Source organism: Rutilus rutilus (assembly GCF_951802725.1).
Source record: "Rutilus rutilus genome assembly, chromosome: 3".
Taxonomy (NCBI): domain Eukaryota; kingdom Metazoa; phylum Chordata; class Actinopteri; order Cypriniformes; family Leuciscidae; genus Rutilus; species Rutilus rutilus.
The window spans coordinates 59,280,960-59,306,287 of NC_140211.1; the positions used below are offsets into that span (position 1 = coordinate 59,280,960).

The following is a 25,328-nucleotide window of genomic DNA, read 5'->3' on the forward strand; positions in this document are numbered from 1 at the left end:
GGACAGATGGACTTCTGGGAAATCTTGTCTGGGTTCCATCGCATATGGTGTGAGAGGAGATGAGGCGGCTGATAATCCGGCTAATCAGGCATTCAATCAGTCACTAACTGACACTGAAGTGGCATTAAGTAAAACAGAAATTAAAGTGATAATAGCGAAACAAATACAGGACATTTGGCAGAAGGAATGAAGGAACAGAAGGCAGACGTTTTTACTGCATTCAAGGAAAAGTCGGTTCAGAGAGAAGAAGATTCGGACACAGGAAAGAGGACAAGAATGCGTATTGGACATTACTAAATCAATGCTCACAAAGAATTGGTGGACATGAGAATGGAAACTGTGATAAATGTGGGTTAGCTGAAACTGTAGAACATTATAGAGTGGGAAGCTTATGAAGGAGAGGAGCGGTCCCAGCTGAGACTCGCTTTAAGAAATATAGAAATCAATGAGCCGACACTTCCGGGTCTCCTGGAGAAGGTACCAAACAATCAAGAATTTATCATGAGTTATTTATATTTTTAGAGGAAACAGGATTATTTAATAGGATGGAAAACTCCCTTCTGTGTAAACTCTTATATATGAATTATTAATTTTTCTTTTTCTTTGAAAGAGTAGATCTAGCTTAAACTTCCTTTCCAATATGCGCTTCACACTCCATTTCAGTAGGTGGCGGGAATGCACCTTTTAAGTTGGTTTGCCAACCGCCATAAAATCCTAGAAGAAGAAGAAGAAGAAGAAGAAGAAGAAAAAGGTCACGTGAGGTCTCGCCAGGATAGTTTATAAACTCTCGCGAGGAAGCGCAACATTTCTCAGGTAAATGAACATGATCCACTTCTTCTACCTCGCGTGTCTTCTCACATTTACCGACTCCGCGTTTTCTAAACGTTTCGGAGCACCAGTAAAAACCAACGATAGACCAATAATCGGTGAGTTGAAAAGTTGTATCAAAAGTCGGGGAGCCAAAGTCTCGAGAGTGGGTTGAACCTGACATGGTCTGCCATACTTTTTATTTGTGTGTTTTCTGTTAACTTTGACCGTATGGACCAATAATCGGAGGTTCTGCTCTGCCGGAAATATCGCGGGAGAAAATTGTGGCCATTTTAGTGTATTCACCCTTTATTTTTTATCAGAAAAATGTGGAAAAATATTTAATTATTATTATGTAAATTCTATTGAGGTTCTGAGCCTGTTGATCAACTAGTAGTGAAATCATCACAGATCCATTGATTGTAGTTGTATTTTTATGATTCTTATGATTTTTATGATTTATTTCTTCTGTGGAATGACTATACTCTGTTTGGTGAAAAGAATGACATATTGACTGATGTCATAACTTGGGGGAATAGTTGATTGCCAATGAAGTAAATATTGGAAAAAAGTGAGAAAATGCCTAATTGTTTTGCATTAAATTGATGCAAAAATCATGTAGAAATGTGTTTGTGTGTTTGTGAAATGTGACAGAGCAGACCCTCCAATTATTGGTTCTTAAGGTCAAAGTTAACCTAAAAAGCACAAATAAAAAGTATGGCAGACCATGTCAGGTTCAACACATTTTAATGAGCTTTTGAGGCTTTGGCTCCCCGACTACAAATACTGTGCATGAGAGTTTTAAGCCACTGTATTCTCTTTAAACTTGAACTTTAAACCTGTTGCCCTTGTCCAGGTGTTCTCGCGCAGGACGTGTTTAACGCGACGCCTCAGAGGAACGCGTATATCGCGGCGTCGTACGTCAAGTTCCTGGAGTCCGCGGGCGCGCGCGTGATTCCGGTGAAGTGAGTTTTTGATTGATTGATTGATTGTTTGATTACTTTATTATTCCCATGGGGAAATTGGGAATCAATATTATCCCCATGGGGAACCAACAATGTACATAAACATACCCCCCCCCCCCCCCCCCCCCCCCCATTACATTGAGAAAATACACTAAAGCCAAGTGATTAAGTCATGTGAACAGATTATAAACGAGGTTATATTTCTGATGTGAAGAAACATATTTACATACATTTTTTACATATTTTAAGAAAAGTTGATATAAAACATTTCATAAGTAATAGGCTACCTATGTTACGTTGTTGTCACATAACCTCATAGCTTTTTAATTTAGAAAATGGTTTTATCATCACAGAAATATTTAAAAAATGATTTGTATAAAATGTATGGCCAAATTTGGCTTTTATTCTTGGTATATAAAATAACGTTGACACTAGGGCTGCACGATTTGGGGAAAATGTCATATTGTGATTATTGAGGTCAATATTGCGAGATAATGAATGGTTTCATGAGTCCGCTTGCTTGGTTCTCAGGGAAATTGCACAGATTATTGATAATGCAGAAATGTGTGTTTCTCAACTCAAACTAGCAACTAAATGCAGTGTTTTAGAATTAAAATAAAGAAATTAAATGACATCTTTGTATTACTGCAAACTTATTGACTCAATAGTACAATAGGATAAAATAAATAGAATAATAAATAAGAACATAATGTATGTTAATGAAAATAAGATTTTGAACATTCTGTCGAGATAAACGGACATTTAAGCATGATGTAACATATGCTTTATAAACTCATCTGTGTGATTGTCAAAACATTTGGTAACTCAACAGAATTTTGTTAAGTTTAGTGACGTCACAATAACTGGCAGGCTACTGATTTTATTATTGCTCAACACAAATTTCATGATTTCAATTCAAATCTTGTGTTTTGATTCCGATATCAATTCATTTGGATAAATATTAGGGACAGAATGTTAATTTCTCAAGAAAAAAAAAAATCTCAACTCAAAATATCTTATTTTCATGAGCATACAAATGTTCTTTTTTATTATTCTATTTATTTGATCCTATTGTACTATTGAGTCAGTAACATGTGTGCAGTAATGCAAAGATGTCATATTTAATTTTGTAAATCTTTTTATTTTAATTCACAAACACTGCATTTAGTTGTCGTTGCTAGTTTGAGTTGAGAAACACATTTCCGCATTATCACTATATTACCGCTATACTCTGATCAGTTACTGAATCGACACTGAAATGTTCTAATGTAGTTTATTTTAATGTCCTGTAGGATCAATAGGACTGAAGATGAGTACAGAAGGCTGTTTAAATCCATAAATGGGTGAGTAAATCTGCTATACTGTAGATCTGTGTTAAAGACGTGCTTACAGTACTTGAATTTGAGAAAACAGCCATATTTACTAAAAGGTTCTTGGAAAGTGCTTGACTTATTTAAATACAATATATATGAATTTTTTTTTTTTTTTTTTTAACACAAATACAATCTCTTCAGGCAATATTAGCACTGATAAACCCCCATCAGATACCAAGTACGCCAACATTATAATATAAAATATTATTTATTGAACAATAATAGGCATTATAAACTTTGTATTTAATATATTATTAAATACGTTGTATGTTGTATTTTGGATACCTTATATATGTAATTTGAGTTTAAAAATTCCTAAAGATATTGTTTTATAAGTGCGATCTCTGATTGTGGTCCTTGAAGTGCTTGAAAAGTCCTTGAAAAGTCCTGGAATTTCTCTTTACAGTTTCTGTACGAACCCTGTCTCTCTTTCTCAATTCAGTTCAATTCAGATGAGCTTTATTGGCATGAAATGGCACAATATTGGCAAAGCAACAGACATATAGAAACATATAAATAAAAGGGCAAAAAAAAACACATTTCCATATTAAACATAAATATATCACAATTCAAAAATAATAAATACAGTATATTTCCCCTCTCTCTAGAGTCCTGTTCCCTGGAGGCGGAGTCAGTTTACAATCATCCGGATATTCCAAAACCGCCTCCATTTTCTACAGACTCGCTCTCGAGGTGTGTGGCAGCTTTGCACTCTCTATATGCAATACAAAATGTTGTGGTATTTTAATGTTTCATTGCAGTATCGAGGGATGCACGATATATCGGCCCAAAATATGGTTTTACATTTATAATAAAAAAAGTTGATAATTATTATATCCTTCAGCTGAGACACTTCAGATGTTCAACATGATGGTTTTGAAAAAGGAAAATACAGTAAAGTGCAAGTCTGTCATGTCGGCTGCATAAAATCATAATGAGAACATTATAATTGTGTGTTTGAGACGTGGATTTTAATGGTGAGACTTTTGTTTTTGTAATCAGGCTTTAAAAAATTGTACAAAAACTTTGAATTAGATTTCTCAGACAATATATCGGTTATCGGCTTTCAGATATAAAGTGTAATCGGTTATCGGTATCGGCCTAAATGTTAATATCGGTGCATCTCTATCTCTCTGTGTGTGTTAACAGGCCAATTCAAAGGGGGATTATTTCCCAGTATGGGGAACCTGTTTAGGGTTCGAGATGCTCACACTGCTAACCAGCGGCGAGTCGCTCCTGTCCCACACAAACACTAGAGGAGTCGCTCTGCCCCTGAACTTCACTGACGGTAAGAAGAACACTGGATAAAGTTATATAATGGTTAATGTTTATTATCAGTTTGGGTTCCAGTGATGCATTTCACAAAAATGGACGTTATTAGCATGGTACCGCTGCAGTGCGGCTAGTATTAATTACTCAGAAAAGTGATGAATATTTTTTTTGTTTCCAAATAAGTGAGCTTATTAAGTCTAGATGTTATCATCATGATAAATGCATAAATATAAGTACTGGTTTCATCCGATGCGGTTTAGATATGAGAGACGGTCGACTGTTTAAAGAGTTTCCAGAGGAGCTTCTGAAATCTCTGGCAACCGAACCGCTCACAGAAAACTCTCATCAGTGGAGTATCACGACTGAGGTAACGATCATTGCTCTTCACCATTCATCTCTGGCTTCTGATTAAAGGTGCATTGTGTGATATTCAGGAGGATCTGTTGACAGAAATGCAATATCATATACATAACTATGTTTTCAGTGGCGTATAAAGACCTTATTTAATGAAGCGTTATGTGTTTATTACCTTAGAATGAGCCATTTCTCTCTACACACACCGCGGGTCCGCTTACATCCACATGTTTCTACAGTGGCCCTGAACGGACAAGATGATAAATCTTAACAAGTTGCAGTCAAAATTTGAGGTTGATCTCTCAATAAATGATCTTTCAGTGAGATGTTGTTCGGCTGCAGTACCAAACGCTTCCACTAGAGGAAACTCGTCTCCTGTTCATTTCTAATACGGTCATGTTTGACCGCGAGGAGCACAAGTGTGACTGTTGTTTTACGACCATTTAACCTGTTCGAATCATGTCCATGAGTGTTGTTTTGTGTCCACATAACAAGTGGCAAAACCTTTACCAAGTTTTGTATCATTCCGATTAAAAAAAAAAAAGCGCCCCCTACTGTACAACAGTGATAAACATGAATTGCTGGAAAATTCAGTCAATGGCGGGAAAGAGTTGTACAAAACAAAGACAATTTTTATAGACATATCTCACGTAATGAATACCTGTTCAATTCAAACTATTATTTTTATTTTTGCTGGATGAAGTGAAATGTTTATTTCAGAACTTCACGAAGAGTGAGAAACTGAAGAGCTTCTACAGGGTTTTGAGCACAAACTCAGACGGACAGAACGAGTTCGTGTCCACAATGGAAGGTGAGTGAAATAATAATCAGAGATATATTCTTCTCTTCACATGTACACTTCCAGTCAAAAGTTTGGGATCGGTTAGATTTTTTTATCTTTTTAAAAGAAGTCTATGGAAGTAAAATAATGACATGTTTCTGAAACAAAAGCATGTTGAATTGCACTACTTGCACCTGCTTGTATTTTAATGGGCTGCAATTCAACAAATTGTATATTTAAGCTGTGAATATTTCAATTCAAAACATTTCACACACGTTGTCATTATTAAAAATTCAATAATCCATATTTACCTTTCAGATTTCACTTCCAAAATGTTCATTCTGTTTAAAAAAATAATATATATAATATTCGACAGGCAATTTTCACTTCCATAAATTCAGTGGTTCAAATTCGACAGAAAATTCAACATTTGACATCCGGGACGGCAGGAATATCAGTGGATTGCCGATTGATGATCTCCATCTGCTGTTAGTCCTCCTCACCAGCAGGGGGCGCAAGTGGCTGACGAAGAACACTATAGAGCAACGGCTCATCAAGGCTGCATTTATTTGATTTAAAAAAAACAAAAAAAACAGTCATATTGTTAAATATTATTATAATTTCAAATATCTGTTTTCTATGTGAATAGAAACAGAATTTATCTGCAATAGAATCTTCTGTAACATTAAACACCACCGTTAAAAAGTTTGGGGTCAGAAATAAAAAAAAAATTTGGAAAGGAATGTAAGAAATTCATTTATTCAGCAAGGACGCATTAAACTGATCAAAAGTGACAGTAAAGACATTTATAATGTAACAAAAGATTATATTTCAGATAAATGCTGTTCTTTTGAACTTTCTATTCATCAAAGAATCCTGAAATAAAAATGTAAATAACTGTTTTCAACACTGATAATAATCATAAATGTTTCTTGAGCATCAGATCATCATATTAGAGTGATTTATGGAGGATCATGTGACACTGAAGACTGGAGTAATGATGCTGAACATTCAGCTTTGATCACAGGAATACATTACACTTTACTGTATATTCACACAGAAAACAGTCATTTTAAATTGTCATAATATTTCACAATATTGCTGTTTTTTTGTGTGTTTTTTTTTGTGTGTTTTTTAATCCACTAAACGCAGCCTTGATGAGCAGAAGAGACTTTTCTTTAAAAAAACATAAGAAATCGTACGGATCCCGAACTTTAGACTTGGTAGTGTGTGTTTTCTGCACCTTTATAGAATATATAGCAGAAATGATGATGTTTTCACGACCGTCTCTCGTGTGTTTTCACAGCGTATGATTTCCCCATCTACGCGACTCAATGGCATCCGGAGAAAAATGCGTTTGAGTGGAGACATCCGTATATCCCGCACTCGGCCCGAGCCACTGAGACCGGCTTCTACAGCGCACACTTCTTCATCAGCGAGGGTATCACACTCAATCTGTGTCTCTACATCACACACTTCTTCATCAGCGAGGGTATCACACTCAATCTGCGTCTCTATCGCTGCTTATTATATGCATTTGCCGTTTGATTCTTTTAAAGGAACACTCCACCGTTTTATTAAATAGGGCTTATTCTCCGTCTTTCCTACATTTAGATCGGTGGGCAAACGCATTTTTGTCTCAGTGCATGCATTGTTTTAGTTTGGCAGCGCCGCCGTTAGCTTAGCTTAGCATAATGAATGGAATCCTTTGTTGCCAGCTAGCATGTCGTGAGTAAAAGTGATAAAAAAAAAAACATTACTTCTTGTGGCCTGCGTATTCACAACGAGTACAAATAGCGATGCAGATTAAGACTAGGCGATTTCCTAGGCAGATATTGACATGGGACTATATTAGGGGGAAGCACAGGCGAAGCACTGCTACTGGGGCGCAGAGATATCACACTCACCACCAGTTCCTGTTGACTCTCATCCTCGCGTCCTCAGGCTGTTGAGCGATCGCAACCTCCTCCTCCTCCTGTCGTTCTGTTTCTAAAGCTTCGCTATTTGTACTAGTTGTGAATACGCAGGTAATTCAACGAAGGAAATTATTTTTTATTTTTTTTACGATTTATCACTTTTACTCAGGACATGCTAGCTGGCAACAAAGGATTCCATTCATTATGCTAAGCTAAGCTAGCGCCGGCGCTGCCAAAGTAAGACAATGCATGCACTGAGACAAAAATGCGTTTGCCCACCGATCTAAATGTAGGAAAGACGGAGAATAAGCCCTATTTCAAAAAACGGTGGAGTGTTCCTTTAAGGTGAGACACCGCTGGTGAACAGGGTACAGAAATAACTCACCGAGATTTTTGAGAAAAAAATGTATTACAATTTTTCTGAAATCTTATGTTTGAATATGCAAATGAGGCATTATCTAATTAAATATGCACAAATTTGCATACATTTTTAGAACAAAAATCTGAACATTGGATGAAGTCAGGTTCAAAATTCTTGTTCCTTAAAGGTGCTGTATGTAGGATCCAGCGGCCTCTAGCGGTGATGTTTCAGATTGCAACAACAGCGCTCGTGCTCGTGAAAAGCAATAAAGTTACAACTGTAGTCTTTCACATCAGATAACGTTAGCAAATGGTCGGCGTTAGCTGGCGAACTAATGATGTCTAACTTGAGCCAACTAAAGCACAAAATCACAATATATTTTACATGCTTTGAAGTATTGTTAGCTTAAGTTACCTGTCCAAAAGGATGAAAGCCAACTCAGGGTCTGTTTTTATACCTAAAACAAAGCGGAGGTCTCTCCATAATTCAAACGCTCTGCCAATGTTGATCCGTGTTTTCGTCCTGAGTCGATCCGATTGACGTTTGGCCTGACGAGCTTCAGCAGATTTTTTGGGAGTTTGTGTTGGAGTCTGTGTTGTGCTGGAGGCAGGTCGTTTTTTGGTGTTATCAGACTCCATGTCGTTAGCTGCAGTGCCGTCGCAATAGACTGTATATATAAAACGGAGAGGCTCGGGAGCGCGCATGCACGTCACATCCGGTGGATTTCGCAGAAAATCCGACCCGGAGACTTCACATAAAAATAGGAATAATGGCCTTCAGAGGTAATAGCAAAACGCGAAAAGTGGATCATTGTAATGTGTGATTACAACCCCTTCACAGACGGGCAATAAAAAAAGGATTCATTTTATAAAAAAAGTTACATACAGCACCTTTAAGTTTTTACAAAGTTTTTAAGTTTCTCTTTTTATCACTTTATATACTGTCAACAGGCAAAAATAAAATAAAAATTCACTTTTTTTTTAACTTTATAGATATCACCATGCTTCACCATTTGATTCATTACATTCATAATTGCAAACAATTTTTATATTATAAGTTTTCTGAAATGTAATGTAAAAATATGCAAATGAGGCATTATCTAATTAAATATGCACTAATTTGCATAAAGTTTTAGAACAAAAATCTGAACATTGGATAAAGTCAGGTTCAAAATTCTTGTTTCTTTCTTTCTTAATATATATATATATATATATATATATATATATATATATTAGTCAAAGTTTTTACAGAGAAGATTTTGGTTTCTCTTTTTATCACTCCATAAATCAGAAAATACTGTCAACAGCAAAAAATAAATACATTTTCACCTTATTTTTAGGAAAAAAATGTTGTATAAAATCAGGAAAATTACATATGAACAAACCCATGTAAAAACCTTCAGAATATAGACCAGAATAAAACTGTACGGTGTGTGTCAGTGTCACTATAGAGAAGATAAACTCATTTTGAGAAAACGGCCTTTAAAGATATAAACTGCAATTCAAATCTACAGACGCAAATATATTTGATATAAAGTCAACTAAAAGATGCAGTTAAAAGTGTGTTTTGGATGTTTTCTGTCCACTCGTCTGAAAAACACTTTATTGAAAAGCCTCAAATTCGACATGCATGAACAGTGTTCGCCTCGTCGAATGAATGAATGAACACATTATGAATAATAACTTTCTGTTTTGCAGCGAGGAAGAGTTTCCACAGTTTCCCCAGTGTGACGGAGGAGAGGAAAGCCTTGATCTACAACTATCAACCCGAGTACACTGGAACACTCAGTGCCTTTGAACAGATCTATTACTTTGATTAGGGAAGTCTGTATTCATTTCATTATTATTATTATTATTATTTTAATTTAATTTACAAATTGAAACTGCACAACTGCAGACCTGCCAACCTGTACGCATTTTGCGTAGCAGATACGCATTTTGACTTCAAAGTACGCTGGTTAGTCTAAACTACGCAAAAACCTGGTGACGCCTCTGCACGCGCAGTCCTCAAATCAAGCAACAGCAAAAGAAGAAGAGTTCGACCAATCATAGCGCTGGATTCATTCCCCAAATAGCAAGCGGGGATGATTGACAGATGCGTAAGGCCTATCATTAGAAAGAGACTGAAAATCGACACCAATAAAGAATCCCGCTCGATCCGCCTTCACTCCCGCGGCCCGCCGTCTGATGTCATAAGCGAGGACAGTACAGTCGTCACTGGAGCCTACATCTGACTCCTGAAGGTAAACGGGCTGGGCTCGATATGGAAAGTTGAAATATTGTACTGAGTTAACCTAATCCTATGGATTCGATGATCACACGGATTATCTTAAAATACTCCGTTCTTCATGGTCACTCAGAAAAGAGGAAGACATCATTCAGCCAGGCAAATAATAAAATGCTCAAGAAATGCTGAACAATAAATCTTAATAAACTTGAAATCGCTATGGCTTCGTGATTATGAAAGTGATGTGATATTACGGATAAGCGCGAGGCAGGTATGCAACTGTGACGTGGAGATGATCAATCAAACTGAATAATGTTTTTTTCAGAATTTAATAATTCACAATCAACACAAACAACAAACATTTGCCATGTAAACAAACATGTACATAAAACAAAAATCATGTATAATCTGTAGTGTTAATAAAACATGTGCTCTGATGAAAACATTCCCAGAAAAATAAAGAAATGCATTATGCAAAATACAATGTCATATTCGCTTCTTTTGATTCATTCTTGACCCTAATAGTTTCTACGGCTGGAAAAGGCACGAAGTGATGATGTTTTTATCTCTTAATGATCATTTATGTATTCATATTCACACATACACAAACTTTAACCCACAACATACAGTGCAATGCTCAATCATATCTATAACTTTATTAAAAAAAAGTGACTTAAGTCTCAGTTTTTCTGTTAGAAACAGCAAAAGCAACTTTCTCATATTCTGATCTCTTAATTCTCCAATAACTGAGTGTACATTAACCCTTCAATCTCACATAATCTATAAATCTGTCTGTAATATTACTGTTGATCCCTAAAAAACACATCCTTCTGAAACATGATTTCAAATCATATTTGCAAATACTTTACAAAATTAAGATCTTGGATATTAGGTGATTATGTTCTCATGTTACGCACAACTCAAAACAATATGATTCATAGAACTTATACATTCACATTGCCTTGGATGTCTGTGGTTTATGAAAACTGCAGAGAGCGCTCTGATTGGCTGTTGACCTGCTCTTCGAGCTCTGTGATTGGCTGTTGACCTGCTCTTTGAGGTTTGTGATTGGCTGTTATCCTCTATATGGGTGAGAGAGTCTGCCTCTGTGATTGGCTGTTGACCTGCTCTTCGAGCTCTGTGATTGGCTGTCATCCTCTATATGGGTGAGAGAGTCTGCCTCTGTGATTGGCTGAGCTCGGGGTGCCAAACGTCCACGATGAAGATGAGTCTGAATGTTTCTGCCTCCTGCCAGACTTCGTGCTCGAACGAGTCGTCAAATATTAATACTTTTCCTTCTTCCCATTCCCTGAAACACGATCAACAGTCACTGAATACATTGAGTCATCCCACACATTAATTCCTAACAATCATGGTCTGGTTTGTACAGTGTTAATGAGTGTGTAAATCTGACCTGGTCTGGTTTGTCCAGTGTTAATGAGTGTGTAAAGCTGACCTGGTCTGGTTTGTACAGTGTTAATGAGTGTGTAAATCTGACCTGGTCTGTTTTGTCCAGTGTTAATGAGTGTGTAAAGCTGACCTGGTCTGGTTTTTACAGTGTTAATGAGTGTGTAAAGCTGACCTGGTCTGGTTTGTACAGTGTTAATGAGTGTGTAAATCTGACCTGGTCTGGTTTGTACAGTGTTAATGAGTGTGTAAAGCTGACCTGGTCTGGTTTGTACAGTGTTAATGAGTGTGTAAATCTGACCTGGTCTGGTTTGTCCAGTGTTAATGAGTGTGTAAAGCTGACCTGGTCTGGTTTGTCCAGTGTTAATGAGTGTGTAAAGCTGACCTGGTCTGGTTTGTCCAGTGTTAATGAGTGTGTAAAGCTGACCTGGTCTGGTTTGTCCAGTGTTAATGAGTGTGTAAAGCTGACCTGGTCTGGTTTGTACAGTGTTAATGAGTGTGTAAAGATGACCTGGTCTGGTTTGTCCAGTGTTAATGAGTGTGTAAAGCTGACCTGGTCTGGTTTGTCCAGTGTTAATGAGTGTGTAAAGATGACCTGGTCTGGTTTGTAGTGTTAATGAGTGTGTAAAGATGACCTGGTCTGGTTTGTACAGTGTTAATGAGTGTGTAAAGCTGACTTGGTCTGGTTTGTCCAGTGTTAATGAGTGTGTAAAGCTGACCTGGTCTGGTTTGTCCAGTGTTAATGAGTGTGTAAAGCTGACCTGGTCTGGTTTGTCCAGTGTTATTGAGTGTGTAAAGCTGACCTGGTCTGGTTTGTACAGTGTTAATGAGTGTGTAAAGATGACCTGGTCTGGTTTGTACAGTGTTAATGAGTGTGTAAAGCTGACCTGGTCTGGTTTGTCCAGTGTTAATGAGTGTGTAAAGCTGACCTGGTCTGGTTTGTACAGTGTTAATGAGTGTGTAAAGCTGACCTGGTCTGGTTTGTCCAGTGTTAATGAGTGTGTAAAGATGACCTGGTCTGGTTTGTACAGTGTTAATGAGTGTGTAAAGCTGACCTGGTCTGGTTTGTACAGTGTTAATGAGTGTGTAAAGCTGACCTGGTCTGGTTTGTCCAGTGTTAATGAGAGTGTAAAGATGATCTGGTCTGGTTTGTCCAGTGTTAATGAGTGTGTAAAGATGACCTGGTCTGGTTTGTAGTGTTAATGAGTGTGTAAAGATGACCTGGTCTGGTTTGTACAGTGTTAATGAGTGTGTAAAGCTGACCTGGTCTGGTTTGTCCAGTGTTAATGAGTGTGAAAAGATGACCTGGTCTGGTTTGTAGTGTTAATGAGTGTGTAAAGATGACCTGGTCTGGTTTGTACAGTGTTAATGAGTGTGTAAAGCTGACCTGGTCTGGTTTGTCCAGTGTTAATGAGTGTGTAAAGCTGACCTGGTCTGGTTTGTCCAGTGTTAATGAGTGTGTAAAGCTGACCTGGTCTGGTTTGTACAGTGTTAATGAGTGTGTAAATCTGACCTGGTCTGGTTTGTCCAGTGTTAATGAGTGTGTAAAGCTGACCTGGTCTGGTTTGTCCAGTGTTAATGAGTGTGTAAAGCTGACCTGGTCTGGTTTGTACAGTGTTAATGAGTGTGTAAAGCTGACCTGGTCTGGTTTGTACAGTGTTAATGAGTGTGTAAAGCTGACCTGGTCTGGTTTGTCCAGTGTTAATGAGTGTGTAAAGCTGACCTGGTCTGGTTTGTCCAGTGTTAATGAGTGTGTAAAGCTGACCTGGTCTGGTTTGTACAGTGTTAATGAGTGTGTAAAGATGACCTGGTCTGGTTTGTACAGTGTTAATGAGTGTGTAAAGCTGACCTGGTCTGGTTTGTCCAGTGTTAATGAGTGTGTAAAGCTGGACCTGGTCTGGTTTGTCCAGTGTTAATGAGTGTGTAAAGCTGACCTGGTCTGGTTTGTACAGTGTTAATGAGTGTGTAAAGCTGACCTGGTCTGGTTTGTACAGTGTTAATGAGTGTGTAAAGCTGACCTGGTCTGGTTTGTCCAGTGTTAATGAGTGTGTAAAGCTGACCTGGTCTGGTTTGTCCAGTGTTAATGAGTGTGTAAAGCTGACCTGGTCTGGTTTGTCCAGTGTTAATGAGTGTGTAAAGCTGACCTGGTCTGGTTTGTCCAGTGTTAATGAGTGTGTAAAGCTGACCTGGTCTGGTTTGTCCAGTGTTAATGAGAGTGTAAAGATGATCTGGTCTGGTTTGTCCAGTGTTAATGAGTGTGTAAAGCTGACCTGGTCTGGTTTGTCCAGTGTTAATGAGAGTGTAAAGATGATCTGGTCTGGTTTGTCCAGTGTTAATGAGTGTGTAAAGCTGACCTGGTCTGGTTTGTCCAGTGTTAATGAGTGTGTAAAGCTGACCTGGTCTGGTTTGTCCAGTGTTAATGAGTGTGTAAAGCTGACCTGGTCTGGTTTGTCCAGTGTTAATGAGTGTGTAAAGCTGACCTGGTCTGGTTTGTACAGTGCTAATGAGTGTGTAAAGCTGACCTGGTCTGGTTTGTACAGCGGATCCTGCAGCCCGAAGGAGGAATGATGAGGCCGAGATGCATTCGCAGACGACAGTTCGTGGGTCCAGTGTGTGGCCACACATGAGTTCCAGGTCGCATCACTGAAAACTTGATCTAAAAGAGGAAGAGAGCGTTTCCTGGATTTATATTAGTAGGCAACAGTTTGTCTTTGTGAGAAACGAGCACTGTAAAAAAGAAGAGTAATTGATTTCTGCAGATTTACCTGTCCTCTTTTGCAACCAGTGGCTTCTGGGTAACGTTCCAGCAAAGCACAGGTTTTAGGAACACTGCGACATGCCGAAACAGTCTTTCGACCTGAAAAAGAGTAAACGTACATATTATGTGGCTTAAACGGTTAAATACACACACTTATGTGTTAACATGCCCATCTTAGTGAGTATTCCTGTAAACACTGTGGGTTATCTCATCAGTGAATGTAAACAGGAGAGAAAGAAAGCACACGTGTATCAGTATATTAGATCAGTGCATTCACTCTTAAAGTGACAGTAGCCTAATAACCTTAATAATAGATTAATAAGAGTAAACGTAGTACATATGTGGCTTAAACAGTTAAATACACACACTCAAAATGCATTCAAAACATACAAGGAAATATTAAACAATAAAGAGGAACAAAGAAACACATTACAAGCAATAAACAAAGAGTGCTTTCAGTATCTGAATGTGTTACAGTGATTTCTCTCATCAACTGTTTGATTATTATTGATGATCATATTCACACTCATGCACTGCTCTATTATGACACATCAGATGTCTGTTTAATCCCTGACTGACTGCGTTTATATATATGTCTTATTAATGTAATGCACGTTTAAGCCTTGCAGTTTAAAAACAAGTGCAACAAACAGCGAAAGAACTGTTTTCTGAGCGACACACACACCTTATTGGGCTTGAACAGTTAAATACACACACTTATGAGTGAAAATGTCCATCTTTGTGAGTATCGACGTAAACACAGTGGTTTATGTCATAAGTGAATGTAAAGAGGAGAGAAAGAAAGCACACGTGTATCAGTATATTAGATCAGTGCATTTGCTCTTAAAGTGACAGTAGCCTAATAACCCTAGTCATTAATGTTGAAGAGAGAATCACTCACTGCTCTCGACTGAATGACTTCAGGAGCTTTAATAAGAATCAACATATTTTAATGTACATGGTGAAGACTATGCAGTGTTTTGTACAGTTTATACAAGTTACGTAGTATTTCTCATTTCTAGTGCTCGTAGTTTTTCATTTGTGTCTTTGTTCTCTTGTAGTTTTTTTGTCCTATTCCTTGTAATTAGTTACTTTGTTCTTATTTTATCACTGACTTTTCACGTAAGCTTGAGAGTTTTGTTTTTTACTCGTGTTATTCTTCTTTTTTTGTGATATTGAAATTGGTGGCGAGAATTATGAAATCTATCAGAATTTGTCCAATTTCTCGAAATATATGGTATCAAATATTTTGATATGATAAAAACCTAATTTAAAGCAAAAATAACTATATTGTTGGATATATCATACTCATGTTGTGTCATATCGCCACCTCTAGGATGGATTTATATCCAGTGTAATTATATCTGGAATTTGTTGGTAAGTGTAGGCTAAATGTTCATATTATATAGTAATAATGTATGTTTGTATATATATATATATATATTACCCTGCTGCCAGAGTGTAAACTGTCCCCAGTCTCCTTTCTCTCTCAGATTTTCATCCTCTGGCAGAAACTGTCCGCTGTCTCCGTCCAACACTGACAGCGCTTCATCTCGAATGGTCAACCAGTTTCGTTCCAACACCTGCAAACACACACATGAATACAAGAGAGACACACACACACATAAGCAGAGACACACACACACAGATGTTACACTGTAATTACAGTATATGTTTCAATCATAAAAACTGTGAAAAAAAGCATATAAATTGTCATAGTGATGATGAATACTACAGGTCAAGTATGGTTATGACACGTGAGGTCAAATAAACATTAACCAGTAGAGGATATAAAGGCCTTTTTGACAAACTCAAATAATGCAAACTTTAATGAAAAACTCTTTTCGGAAACTTTTTCCGCGCTCAAGAAGGTGGATTTGATTTTAGCAGGTTTTATTCTGGGTTAGAGATCACAAACCCAAACTGGACCAATCAGCTGCGAGCAAAGTCACATGATGCAATAAAGCCACGCCCTTTTTCTCTCTCGCTGCAAATGAAAGCAGTGAAAGACTCTGAGAGACTAAATTACTCGGCTTTTGCTGCTAATTATTTAATATACTTACATTATATGATTTATAATTATTTTTAATTCATATAATATATTCACATACACAATATCACACTATTGCATTTAAATTAATATAAATATACATATAAGTACAAGCTTTTAAAATGACTCAGCTTACGTGTTTTCTTTTGAGCTCTTTGTAAACTTATATAAATGAGTCTTTCTCAAACTTTCACATCATCATTACCTCGTACATGCGCTGAAATTCACAATATTAGTTTTTCTGACGATCTGCTAATCTTCAACAGAAGTGACTTGAGCTCAGCGAGTGACTGGCTGATTGAGTTTGACGGGTGTCATGTGACCTGAGCTCAGCGAGTGACTGGCTGATTGAGTTTGACGGGTGTCATGTGACCTGAGCTCAGCGAGTGATTGGCTGATTGAGTTTGACGGGTGTCATGTGACCTGAGCTCAGCGAGTGATTGGCTGATTGAGTTTGACGGGTGTCATGTGACCTTGACGAGATCTGTGTATCCGGTGTCTTCCGGCGTCCACCAGGGCTGAGCTCTGAGTCCCGGGACGTTATACAGCGATCTCTGCCACACTGAGGCGAAGTGACCCCGCCGGTGCCCCGTCTCGTACCACTCGTACGCCTGAACACACACACACACACACACACACACACACACACACACACACACACACACACACATCAACACACACCAGATACAACAACTGGAGGATCAAACTCGCTCCGATTAACTTCACTTTCATCTTACACTCTCGTCTCCCGTTCTCTGTAAAGCGTCTCCGAGATGAAAGTAAAACCTCCCGTCATCAGTTCCTGGCTCTCCGGACTCTAAACCCTCCTACACACACACACACACACACACACACACACACACACACACACACACACACACACACACACACACACACACACACACACATATACACGCATACATACACCCACACACATAAAAACACACACACAAACACATAAATATACACAGACACACAGACACACATTCACACACATACACGTGCACGCACACACATACACGCACATACATACACACACGCACACACCCAGACATATATACGCACATACACACGCACACACATAAATATACACAGACACACATTCACACACACACATACACACACACACACACACACACACACACAAAATGGAGAAAATATTTGTGAAGTACATGTTTGTATGAACTGTCGCTGTCGGGCGGAATCCTCATATCTCCATACTTCGCCGTCTCTGGGTTTTGCAAATCTCTAACCGATGAAAGTATCAAAAAGAGCATGTGACTGAATCTCGTAACTCCATTGGCTCCTCAGACTGTCAGTCAAACTTCATAACTCCGCCCACATTCTGCAGCGTTTCTGCTTGTTTGCAATGCAGTGGTGAATAAAGAACTAGTTGTTTGAGTGAGAACAGTGTTTTCTTCACTCGAGAAACACTATTTGAGGAGCGGAGAGCGTCTCAGTTTGTCTCAGTCTTAATTAGCCTTCATCTTTAATAACATGAGGTTTTGGCCAAAAGGCAGAACAAACTCATCGCCCACATAGAGCCGCTGCAGTAAACATTATAAAGACTTAAAGCGATGTATAATGACAGACAAAACACGCATGTCCGACAACTTGATTTTGGTCAAATGTTAATAATATAACGACACCTGCGAGTTACTCCGCACACACACAGCCACAATATCAGCTCTAACAGCAGTGTTTAATCATTAACAACATAGTGTTTTCTCCACTTCCTGTAAAGTAGCGTTTCTGGAGATACGAGGTTTAGCGACAGCGACGATGTGTTTGCGTATTTCTGTGCACGTCGTCAGAATTACCCTCAGGTACGGTATGCTCTCCGCAATCCTGTTCTCAGATTTCAGAATGAACCCATAATGCACTTTAGCAAAGCCATCATGTGGCGCCGCCGCTAAAACCTGACGAGGAGTTTCAGAGAGGAGGAAGTTAGTAAAGCACTGATCACATCGCGAGACTTAATAACATTACAGTGACCTCTGACCTCCTCGTACACGCGTTTGGCACTCTTGTTGTCCCCCAGGAGCAGATGTGCCACGCCCAGGTCATTCTTCAAGCTGATGTCTTCTGGGAAGATCTGAACTAGCCTCTCCAAAGTCGCTAAAGATCCTCTTGTACGACCTGGACGGGAACACGACAACCGTTCAGTGCAGGGACAGAAATCTCTCAGGTTTCATCAAAAATATCTTCGTTTATGTTCGACCGTCTTCTGAACGGGGGCGGAGCAGAAGCTCATTTGCATTTAAAGGGACACACACACGAACAGGTTTTTGCTCACACCCAAAAAGGGGCAAATTTGACAAGCGATAATAAATGATCTGGAATTATGAGCTGACATTCTGGGGACACCATACATTTATATTTATATAGATGCATAATATGTCACTTTTAAGGGTTTGGAATGACGCGAGTAAGTGATGGCTGGACGATGACTGTCCGTTTAAGGGTCCTGAAAAATCTTGCTAAGGCGAGCGCCACTATTACGACCTCGACGTACTTCAAGCGAACAAACTGGCTCTGAACTCCCATTGGTCCGTGTGGTGATGATGTAATAAGTGGGTGTGGCTCTGAGGCTCCGCCTACTTCGAGGTGTAAATCTTCTCTGGTTGATTTCTTCTGTTCAGTCCGTCGAGGTCAGACGCCAGTGCAAACATGAACACACTGGAGAGACGCTGTATAGCAGAAACTGAGGCTGTGATTCTAACTGAAAGCGACACTTCCACTGTTGCTCATGTCTAATACTGTAAAGCTGCTGCTTTAAATCAGTCTATTGTGTATAAATAAACGTGACATTATGATCAGATGCTTTCTGAACTGCTGTTTTCTCACCGCTGTCATTTTTGTAGTCTCGCAGCACATATTTACAGTTGTGGACAAAATCATTGGCACCCCTGGTAAATATGATCAAATATGGCTGTAAAAATAAATCTGCATTGTTAATCCTTTTGATCTTTCATTAAAGTAAAAGAATTGTAAGTCCAGTACCCAGGAACTGCTGTCTGTCGGCTCGTCTCTTCAGCGACGCTTTGACCAGATCAGGAGGAGCGTCTGGGAGATCCGCCGCTTCCCCGTACGTGTTCACAGCCTTCAGGAGCATCTCGTTACTGCGCTTCTTCTCTGCAGAGTCATCCTCAGCCTGCACACACACACACACACACTACTGAGAAACACACACACACACACACACGTCTATTCCGATCTCAAAATTCCGGCCAGTTAATAATACCTAGAATATCTAAATCGACTGCTGGCGGTAGATCCTTCTCCTATTTAGCACCAAAACTCTGGAACAGTCTTCCTAACATTGTCCGGGAAGCAGACACACTCTGTCAGTTCAAAGCTAGACTAAAAACACATCTCTTTGACCTAGCATACACATAACACATTATAGACTTCTATAATTCAATGTTAGGCTGCATAGATTAGGTCAGCCGGAACCGGGAACACTTCCCATAAATCCTCATGTACTCGTTACATCATGAGAAGAATGGCATCTACGCTAATTTTAGTGTCTTTGTTTATCCCGAGGTTTTCCCGCAGCCTGCCGGATCCAGATCTGACGAAGGACCTTCGCCTGGACCCGATGACAACGCAGTGCTGAAGTGCCAACTAGTCTCTCCCTATGGAGGATCCCTTTACCACTATACAGATGAAGAGTTGCCGGGAAAATTCGTTTCGCGTACCTACCCCAAAGTGATAAAATAAAATTCTGTATCAAAATTTATAAGGAAAGACCAGTACTTTGCTTAGGCTTGGTCTGTAGGGAATTACAAGCCTGCGCACATATATTCAAACGCACATAACTATAGAACCAGTTCTTAATGCGCATGTGAACGCCATCAGCGTTTCTCACAGGTTCACGTTTATAGTCTGTCGAGAGAATGGTGTCGTCTCAGCGGCCTCTAAGTTAATAACAAATGATCGTTGCGACCGAAGCGAATCAATCAAAACTAACTTTAGCTGGAAAATAACTTTATTAAAGAACCGCTATAAAGCCAAAACAATCTCTGTTACCTTAAATTATACGCGTATCTTTGTAAAGCTGTTTGAAACAATCTACATTGTTAAAAGCGCTATATAAATGAAGATGACTTGACTTGACACACACTACTCAGAAACACACACTACTCAGAAACACACACACACACACACACACACACACACACACACACACACACACACACACACACACACACACTACTCAGAAACACACACACACACACTACTCAGAAACACACACACACACACACACACACACACACACACACACTACTCAGAAACACACACACACACACACACACTACTCATTAACACACACTGCTCAGTAACACACTGTGGATCTTCTTTCTACTGAATCTTGATTCTGAGAGTGATCATAATGTGGCGTGAGCTGGAATAGCCATGTTTCCATCCTCCTATTTTCATGCGCATTTTAGGATATCGCAATTAATGGAAACACCATCAATGTGCATAAATTATAAAAATGTGCATAAAAATCAATTGAGTTGGATAAAAAAAAATTGTATCCGGTGACACAACATGAGCATAAACTACGATGGAAACACATTAACTGAATAAATCCCTCAAAACGTCATGTGACTTTGGCTCAGCGTCAGCTGTGATTGGGTAACTGGAGTAACCAGCGGACCAATGGCATCGCAGCATCTCTAATGTTGGTTTGGTGTTTCTGAAACGCCGGAGTCGAAGTGTGTGATCAGAATGATTTGGTTTAATTCCCTCCAGAAGCGTCTCACACACACGAGTGTGTTCCCGAACACCAGAGAACACGACAGCGTTTACTGTGTTTCGTCTGACGCTCGAGACACACTTGTTTATGATGGAGGGAAAGAGCCAGATTGCAGAAACTTGCAGTTTATTACTGACATTTGGACCAGTTTCCCATGAAGTGCCGATTTTTTGTTCTCTTGAACACATGGGGCCCTATTTTAACAATCTGAAACGCAAGTATCAAACGCGAAACGCAAGTTACTTTGTGGGCGGGTCTCGCAAATCTAAAATGTGTTGGTCTGAAGGTGTGGTTTGGGCGTAACGTGAAATAAACCAATCAGAGCGACATCTCACATTCCCTTTAATAAGTCCATGGCGGATTGCTATTATAACTAGGGATGGGACGAAATATCGTTTGACAAAATATCGCGATACAAAACATGACGAAACGCATCGAGGTCAAAAAAAATGGATCGCGAAATAAAGATAGATGGCACTGCTGCATGATTTGCGTAGTATATAAATAATTGAGTGTATTATATGTGTGTGTATGTATATGGGGCAGACATACAGTCTATGGTGGCAGGCTGGCAGCACCATCTGCTGATCAAGCAGGGTAAAACTAAATGAAAAAAATATATATATTCGGGGAACGGTGCGGTGCGTCGTCACGTCAAGACAGCGCATGTTGCAAACACAACACTGCAGTCTAACTTACAGCGAGCTAACAAATATTAGCATTAGCACCAACTGCCTTGCCCCCAAACAGCCGACCATGGAGTCAAATGAGGTCGAAATTGAGGACGCTCCGCCTGGATACAAGTCATATGTAGTTTTTTTGAAGAACCAGTCCTGAGATAACTTAACCTAGGATTAGAGCAGCACTAACTTTTCCATTACCAGTACCAGCTCGACTCGACTCGGCTCGCTTTTCGCTCCGTTTTCCATTGCAGATAGTACCTCCACAATAGTACCTGGTCGTCATAGCGACGCCGCAGGAAACTGCCGTGACTTAATCTTTTACGCGAGACGCGCGAGACACACCCGCTACCTACACACACACAGGACAAAGGAGGAAATCGAGTGTATGCTGTTTTTGGATGTTTTTGTTTTTGCTGTTTTTTATTCAGGATACTGCGTCTGGCGCGTGCAATGATGACGCAGTGAATAGTGACGATTCTCTCTGACCAATCAGCAGTCTGCCGTGTTTTCACGTCACATTTTAGTATCGCCTCAGCTCGCCTCAGCCCGCTTACAGTTAGGGAGTGTTCTTGTTTGTGTTTGGCCAGTTAGGACTTGTGTTTCCCTGTGTGCAGCTGAAACAAAAATAAATAAGTTGTTGTTATACAGTAATATTTTTTTTCTTTTTTTTTCTTTTTTGATATCGTATCGTAACGTATCGTATCGTGACCCTGGCATATCGAGGTGCATCGTATCGTGAGTTTAAGTGTATCGTCCCATCCCTATTATAACGGCGGATTTGCCAGAAGCGGTTCACAGCCGAGGAGACCGACGTTCTCGTCAGGGCCGTAAAACACAGAGAAGTGACATTGGGGATGGAGAAACACACACAAATTAGCTTCGGTTAAACAGGCGTATGATAATTTGGGTAAATGTGTAAGCTAGATTTATGCCTATTTTTTCACATCTTCATGGACACCACAATGATTTCCCTCGTGTGGAATATTTTTCCTTGTAATTATGTATGATTTGCAAAAATAAGAACTGCTGTGTCTGTGTGTAGATGAGAGAAGTGTGTGTGTGTTGTGCACACGCTACATTATGGCCAAGCATGCGCCCTTAAAATAGCATCTGAATAACGCGCCGCTGACTTTAGACGAGGTTTCTCCTGGTCAGTGGCGGGATTGTTTTCTGAAACTGCAAAATAGCACCAGGGAACGTTTGCGCCGGAACACGCCTCCTCTTTTCCCTGAACCGCCCCCGGGAGCGCAAGTTCATTCCCTAATTTACCGACGTGCGTCTGTGGAGGGAAAAGTCCGCTGTGCGTCGGGTGAGAAATAGGAATGCGTCGCTGTACAAAGACAATTGCGCTGGGTGTAAGATAGGGCCCATAGAATGGAAACGCTGATTTATTCACAAATGTTTTATGCGACATTACAATTTTGCACATAAGTGAAATTCACAGCTTTGGAAACACATCTAATGTTAACTGTCCTGCTAATGCGTTACCTGGGCTTTCCCGTATCGGCACCTCGGACTGTGTGGGAATTTCTGGACAAGAGCTTCAAAAGCTCGGAGAGATTCCTCAACTCTGCCCTGAAACAAAGACAGACTTCTATTATATACGCTCCACAAGTTTAACAGAAACATGTACTCCGCCAGTGTTTACGTCGTTACCTTCTTGCGTAATTTCTCTGCATCGCTGATCTCAGATTTGATTGTTTTGTCAAATTTATTAAGAAGTTTTGGTTTCTTCTTTTTGGCTGTAAATAATCAACACAACATTAGGTTTCATTGAAAACAACTTGATAAAATGTAGTGTGTAATTTTACACAACGAGTGTCTATTCAAAGCAGATTCGTCTTGAAAACGTATTATTACAGACTTTGTTTAAATGTTATAATTGCATTAACAAATGGGAGTAGAAACATTTCTATTATTAATAAGACATAAAACTGCCTTATGTGCAATTTAATTTTGTCGATTTAAATCAATTTGAATAATTAACTGATAATTAAACTTTCTTAAATACATTTTTAATTTTGGTGTTTAATAAAAAAAAAAAAAAAAAAAAAAAGTGTAATATTAATGCAATTATACAAAAACAAAATTAAAACAATTAACATTTTTGGCCAAGTGAATCCTGAAGATTGGGTTTCATCTGGATGCATCACTTTCACAGCATTAAACCCAGCTCAACAAACCCTCTCTCTCTCCGCTCTCCAGCGCCGGCTCGTCTGTGGATCCGGCCGTCTCAGGCGTAGATTCAGGAGTGGAGGACGACTTCACCACAGACTCGGGTTCAGCAGTGGGTGGAGATTCATGACGAGAGTCTTTACAGGACACATATGTTGTAATTTAGCATAAAACATAAATACATAAATAAAACATGAGTAATGAAATATTTCTCTTACCTTTGTTTTCACCAGAACCATGTGACTCTGAAATGCAACAAATGACAATATTCATACTTCTGTATATTAAAACTGTATATTAAAAACCATAAAAGTGTCTCCATGGCTTTTATGAAAATACCGATAACCGATAATTCTTTATATTTGAAAGCCGATAACCGATATATCGGCCGATAAATCTAAATCCAGGTTTTTATATCATTTTTTCAGAGCCTAAAAAGTCTCACCATTAAAACCCACGTCTCAAACACACAATCATAATGATGTTCTCATGATAGTTTTATGTAGCCGATATGACACATGTTGCACTTTACAGTATTTTCCTTTTTTGAAGTGATTTCAATCATATTTCAAGCAACTCAGAATCATCATGTTGAACAGTCCCGTCTGAAGCGTCTCAGCTGGAGGAAATAATACAGTATTTATCAGCTTTAATATATCGGACACATTATATTATCAGGCCGATAACGATAACATTCAAAATGAACATTTATCGGCCGATACCGATATGACGGATGATATATCGTGCTTCCCTAGTTTACTGTTCTTCTGATGAATCTGAAAAGGGGAATATGAGATTCTTGAGTGGACATTCAGAGCGGGTCTGAACATTCGCACAGTTGGAAAGTTCTTCCGGCATTCATCAACACATTAAAGAGAAGGGAATTAAGCAAGTCTTGCATTTTACAGCTCCACTTGTGAACACTGGGAGAGCATCTTCTCTAGATTTTACTCATACTAGATTTTTGACACAGCAAAACGTTGCAAAGATATAAGGGAATTCATTGGTCTGGCGTAACTCATTTTTCATGAAGTGACCTTTATCTCCTAAACACAACGTTCAAACTTGAGAAAGTTTTAATCAAAGAAAGTTGATGCATGAACTAAAGAACATTGTAAAGACACACATCAAGTTGCATGAGATTCAGTCAATAGGGGGCGCTATATGAACAAACATGGCAGTCAGAAATCACATTTCAGACCCTCAAATCTAAATGGCCAACCATTATGAAATTTGGCAGATATGTAGAAGGTGTCTAGATTAAGTTGTGTTTTAAATTTGGTGACAATCAGCCATAGGGTGACACTGTAATAAGAAAATTAATGGAACGCTAACGGTTAAAATCAAAATTAGTCTCTCTCCTGATTCCTAAACCAGTTTACATTTCAGCCACGAACATGCTTGGCTCCGATAACTGCCTCTATTGAGTTAGTGC

The 25,328-nt window shown here is 39.1% G+C and overlaps 2 protein-coding genes across 5 annotated transcripts in view; one reads left to right on the forward strand and one right to left on the reverse strand.

Moving 5' to 3' along the window:
* The first annotated feature begins 716 nt into the window (after positions 1 to 716).
* Positions 717 to 10,544, forward strand: ggh (gamma-glutamyl hydrolase (conjugase, folylpolygammaglutamyl hydrolase)). 2 transcript variants are annotated; one of them, XM_084405459.1, is made up of 9 exons: positions 717 to 926; positions 1,664 to 1,772; positions 3,065 to 3,115; positions 3,754 to 3,838; positions 4,295 to 4,433; positions 4,678 to 4,784; positions 5,492 to 5,582; positions 6,859 to 7,044; positions 9,527 to 10,544. In XM_084405459.1, exons 1-9 carry the CDS (start codon positions 818 to 820, stop codon positions 9,646 to 9,648), a joined length of 999 nt encoding a protein of 332 aa, XP_084261585.1. In that variant the 5' UTR covers positions 717 to 817; the 3' UTR covers positions 9,649 to 10,544. The 2 variants fall into 2 exon arrangements, with proteins under 2 accessions (XP_084261585.1, XP_084261586.1); XM_084405460.1 differs by having other exon boundaries at positions 6,859 to 6,993.
* unm_hu7910 (un-named hu7910) overlaps positions 10,531 to 25,328 on the reverse strand; it is a 52,670-nt gene continuing 37,872 nt past the window's right edge. For 2 of the 3 annotated variants that reach the window (XM_084405440.1, XM_084405441.1), the window contains exons 5-17: positions 24,112 to 24,138; positions 23,902 to 24,030; positions 23,375 to 23,460; positions 23,207 to 23,293; positions 19,274 to 19,424; positions 18,273 to 18,409; positions 18,091 to 18,189; positions 17,008 to 17,097; positions 16,744 to 16,881; positions 15,668 to 15,803; positions 14,228 to 14,319; positions 13,985 to 14,118; positions 10,531 to 11,364 (exon numbers count right to left, since the gene is read on the reverse strand). In XM_084405440.1, the coding sequence (XP_084261566.1) occupies positions 11,214 to 11,364; positions 13,985 to 14,118; positions 14,228 to 14,319; positions 15,668 to 15,803; positions 16,744 to 16,881; positions 17,008 to 17,097; positions 18,091 to 18,189; positions 18,273 to 18,409; positions 19,274 to 19,424; positions 23,207 to 23,293; positions 23,375 to 23,460; positions 23,902 to 24,030; positions 24,112 to 24,138 (1,457 nt within the window). In that variant the 3' untranslated portion in view covers positions 10,531 to 11,213. The remainder of the gene's footprint in view (positions 11,365 to 13,984; positions 14,119 to 14,227; positions 14,320 to 15,667; positions 15,804 to 16,743; positions 16,882 to 17,007; positions 17,098 to 18,090; positions 18,190 to 18,272; positions 18,410 to 19,273; positions 19,425 to 23,206; positions 23,294 to 23,374; positions 23,461 to 23,901; positions 24,031 to 24,111; positions 24,139 to 25,328) is intronic. The other variant, XR_014626901.1, reaches the window with a different exon arrangement.

Coding starts and splice junctions, on each gene's coding strand:
- ggh (XM_084405459.1), top strand. CDS start 818: ATGAACATGATCCACTTCTTCTACCTCGCGTGTCTTCTCACATTTACC. Junction 927..1,663: donor CAACGATAGACCAATAATCG/GTGAGTTGAAAA, acceptor GCCCTTGTCCAG/GTGTTCTCGCGCAGGACGTG. Junction 4,434..4,677: donor GCCCCTGAACTTCACTGACG/GTAAGAAGAACA, acceptor GATGCGGTTTAG/ATATGAGAGACGGTCGACTG.